General features: G+C 46.8%; 1 protein-coding gene across 9 annotated transcripts in view; it reads left to right on the forward strand.

The window, feature by feature from the left end:
• The window catches only part of VWA3A (von Willebrand factor A domain containing 3A), a 68,083-nt gene that overhangs the window by 56,351 nt on the left and 7,490 nt on the right, over window positions 1-4,242 (forward strand). For all 9 annotated transcript variants that reach the window (XM_017534358.2, XM_017534357.2, XM_017534356.2 and 6 more), the window contains 3 exons: window positions 1,016-1,160; window positions 1,919-2,070; window positions 3,809-3,932. In XM_017534358.2, the coding sequence (XP_017389847.1) occupies window positions 1,016-1,160; window positions 1,919-2,070; window positions 3,809-3,932 (421 nt within the window). The remainder of the gene's footprint in view (window positions 1-1,015; window positions 1,161-1,918; window positions 2,071-3,808; window positions 3,933-4,242) is intronic.

The raw sequence follows: 4,242 nt of genomic DNA on the forward strand, positions 1-4,242 counted from the left end.
AAAAAAAAAAAAAAAAAGGAACGAAATTTTTAGAAATTCATTTCAGGCCTAGGGACAATTGCAAGCACAGCAAAGGAACTACCATGTGGCCCTGAAGTGTGGCTTTCAGCTGAACTTGATTTTTTAAAAATTATTTAATGATTTAATTCTTTAAATGTTTGTGAACTTGATTTTTGAGTGGAGGAAGCTATTTACTTTCCCTAACCAGAAGGGTTGACCCTAAGGGGACTGCAAGGGACTCTCGTCTTAGACTAAGCCTTATTCTTGCCTTAAAGTGCACCTTTATTGAGCACTTTCTGTGTACCAGATGCTTTAAATGCATGATTTCATCAACCTTCACGATGAGCCCGTGAGGTGTTGCTGTCATCAGCCCCCATTTTTCAGAAGAGGAAGCTAGGACCTCAAGAGGTTAAGACATTTTCTGAGCTAGGATTGTTTTGTTGTTGTTGTTGTTGTTGCTGTTGTTAATTTTTGTTTAGTTTTTTATTTTGAGACATGTTCCCACTCTCTCGCCCAAGCTGGAGTGCAGTGGTGTGATCATAGCTCACTGCAGCCTCAGCCTCCTGGGCTCAAGTGATCTCCCACCTCAGCCTCCCAAGTAGCTTGGACTATAGGCGCACACCACTATGCCTGGCTAATTTTTAAAAAAAATTTTTTTATGTAGAGACAGGGTTGTCACTATGTTGTCCAGGCTGGTCTTGAACTCCTGGCCTCAAGCAATCCTCCCAGCTTGGCCTTTCAAAGTACTGGGATTACAGGCACAAGGAACCATATCTGGCTTGAGCTGGGATTTAAATCTATTCCTGTCTGCATCAAAATCGTCAGTGTCTCATTCTCAAGAGGCCCCATAGCCCTCTCCCTGAGGGTCCATGGGGCTCATTGCAGGGGTCTTCAACGACAGGAGAGAATAGTCCTCATGAAAGTAACTTACCTGAATTCAATCTAGACAGGCCTGTTCTAACCAATCTCTTTCTCCCCTTCTCTGCCCCTCACCTCCTCTTTTCCTCCTCCCCAGTTTTAACCTGCTCAGCTTTGCAGAGGGCCTTCAGTGGTGGCAGGACACACTGGTGGAGACCACAGATGCAGCGTGTCATGAGGCTATGCAATGGGTGACACACATGCAAGCTCAGGGCAGCACCTCCATCTTGCAAGCATTGATGGCAAGTCCCACCAAGGAGCCCAACCTTGATGCAAAACAAATACCATCATCCCCTACGCTAATATCGCACGATGCTTTAGGATTTACAAAGAGCACCTTAGAATTTACAAAGCACTACTTTATTTTATCTTCCCAATACCCCAGTGAGAAAAGGATTCTCAGTATTCTCACATTATAGATGAAGACACAGGCCGGGCACAGTGGCTCACACCTGTAATCTTTGAAGGCCAAGACAAGTGGATCACCTGAGGTCAGGAGTTTGAGACCAGCTTGACCAACATGGTGAAACCCAATCCCTACTAAATATAAAAAATTAGCAGGGCGTGGTGGCATGCACCTGTAATCCCAGCTACTTGGGAGGCTAAAGCAGGAGAACTGCTTGAACCCGGGAGGTGGAGGATGCAATAAGCCTAGATTGTGCCATTTCACTCCAGCCTGGGCAACAAGAATGAAACTCCATTTCAAAAAAAAAAAAGAAAAAAGAAAAATAGATGAAGACACAGAGGCTCAGAGAGGTTAAGTGACTTGCTTAGGATTAACCAGCTAGGCAGCGAGCCATGCTCTTCCTCCTAAACCTCAGCAGCTTCCTTGGTCTGCCTGAGGCTAAAAGAGAATCTCTCAGTCTTATTGGACAAGACAGTGGCATCCAATCATTGCATTTTGGTGGAGGCGACAGCAGGTACCACCTTTAGGCATTTAATTCTCGTCTTCCGCATGAGCCTCTTCCCTGAGCCTGACAGCCTTCCTGTGTTCTTTCAGAAGGCTTTCAGTTTCCATGATCTGGAAGGATTGTACCTCCTGACTGATGGAAAGCCAGACACGAGCTGCAGCCTTGTCCTAAATGAAGTCCAAAGACTCAGGGAGAAAAGAGACGTGAAAGTGCACACCATTTCCTTGAACTGCTCAGACAGGTGAGCAATATGGAGTCTGGCTGAGCTTTATTCTTTTTCCATGGCCACATATCTCAGCAGGGAGATCCAAGCTCCCCACCTGATCTAGTGTCTAATCTAAATAGACACTGGTCTCTCCTGGGCCCTCGTCCTGTAAATCAGAAACTAGGAGAAGGGAGAAGCAGCCAAGCGTGGTGGTTCACGCCTGTAATCCCAGCACTTCGGGAGGCTGAGGCAGGTAGATCAGTTGAGGTCAGGAGTTCAAGACTAGCCTGGCCAACATGGTGAAACCAGGTCTCTACTAAAAATACAAAATTAGACAGATGTGGTGGTATGTGTCTGTAATCCCAGCTACTCAGGAGACTGAGACATGAGAATCACTTGATCCAGGGAGGCAGAGGTTACAGTGAGCTGAGGTTGCATCATGGCACTCCAGCCTGGGCAACAGAGTGAGACTGTCAAAAAAGAAAGAGAGAGAAAGAAAAGAAGAGAAAGAAAGAAAAGAAGGAAGGAAGGAAGGGAGAAAGAAAGAGAAAAAGGAAGAAAGAAAAAGAGAAGCATTGTTTTTCTAGAGGGCCCAAGCAGATGTCACGCCACAGAATGAAAACTTTCTCAGAAATTTCCCATCAATGGCCCCCTCCTCCGACTTCCTCCAGCCTGGAAACACATTTGCATGGGATTCACACTGTCATGTCACAGTCTCCTTCCTACTCTTCCCTGTGAACACATTTGTGAATATTTAGGGGACATTTAAGGGAAAAACTAGAGAGGAAAACATTCATGTAGCATCGTCATGGTTACTTTTATAAATGAACACTATAGAACACATGCTGTGACTGGGCACAGTGTCTCATGCCTGTAATCCCAGTGCTTTGGGAGGCTGAGGTGAGAGGATCACTTGAGGCCAGGAGTTCAACACCAGCCCAGACATCATAGCAAGGCTCCATCTCTACAAAATAAAATAAAAATGTAAAAAAAAAAACACGTCATATAAGACAGACTCAGCTCCTTTAAAAAAAAAAATTATTAGCAAAACAGACTATGTAGGGACATACTTTATATCTTGGTCTAAACTATAGGCCCCGTAAGTGTAATATGTGTGTGCTTCACAGGTGTAACACATAGTAGGCACTGGATAGATGTCCCATAAAGAAATGGGGGCTACGTCAGGCACGGTGGCACACACCTGTAATCCCAGCACTTTGGGATGCCGAGGCAGACAGATCACCTCAGGTCAGGAGTTCGAGACCAGGCTGACCAACATGGTCAAACCCTGTCTCTACTAAAAAAAAGCACAAAAATTAGATGTGGTGGCCGGTGCCTGTAGTCTCAGCTACTCAGGAGGCTGAGAGGGGAATCACCTGAACCCGGGAGGCAGAGATTGAAGTGAGCTAAGATCACTGGAGTGAGATGTCACTCCAGCATGGGTGACAGACTAAGACTGTCTCAATAAAAAAAGAAAAGAAAAAAGAAATGGGGGCTGGAGTGTGCGGCCTGTATGCTTTGAGGAGGTCCAGGCTAAATGGCGACACTCACATGGGGTCTCCTCTTCCCTTAAGCAGCAGCAGTTGCCATAGCCATCCATAAGCTGGTAGGGAAAGTGTCCTTTGGTGTTCCCACAGTGGTCTCCATGGCACAAGCCACCGCCCATTGCCAGGCTGACTTAAGCCCCCAGACTTCAGTTCCCCATGGACCTGGGGAGTCACAGGAACGTGCCTGGTCAGACAGCCTCCCCCAGCCCTCTGTCCCTTCCTTCCAGAGCTGCAGCTGAGTTCCTGAGAAAGCTGGCTTCCTTCACTGGTGGACGCTATCACTGCCCTGTGGGTGAGGACACACTCTCCAAAATTCACAACCTGCTGACCAAAGGCTTCATCGATGAAAAGGTAGGTTGCAGAGCAACTGAGCATGAGGTCTGTTGAAACGGCTCAGTAAAATATCAACAGGTATGGGGTTTTCCTTCTTGAACTCCTGGGCTCAAGTGAATCTCCCACCTCAGCCTCCCAAAGTGCTGGGATTGCAGGCATAAGCCACCATGCCTGACTCTTTTTTTTTTTGAGATGGAGTCTCGCCCTGTCGCCCAGGCTGGAGTGCAGTGGCGCAATCTTGGCTCACTGCAACCTCCACTTCCCGGGTTCGAGTGATTCTTCTGCCTCAGCCTCCCGAGTAACTGGAATTACAGGTGTGCTAATTTTT

The sequence above is a fragment of the Cebus imitator genome, unplaced genomic scaffold, assembly GCF_001604975.1.
Source record: "Cebus imitator isolate Cc_AM_T3 unplaced genomic scaffold, Cebus_imitator-1.0 Scaffold85, whole genome shotgun sequence".
Classification (NCBI taxonomy): Eukaryota; Metazoa; Chordata; class Mammalia; order Primates; family Cebidae; genus Cebus; species Cebus imitator.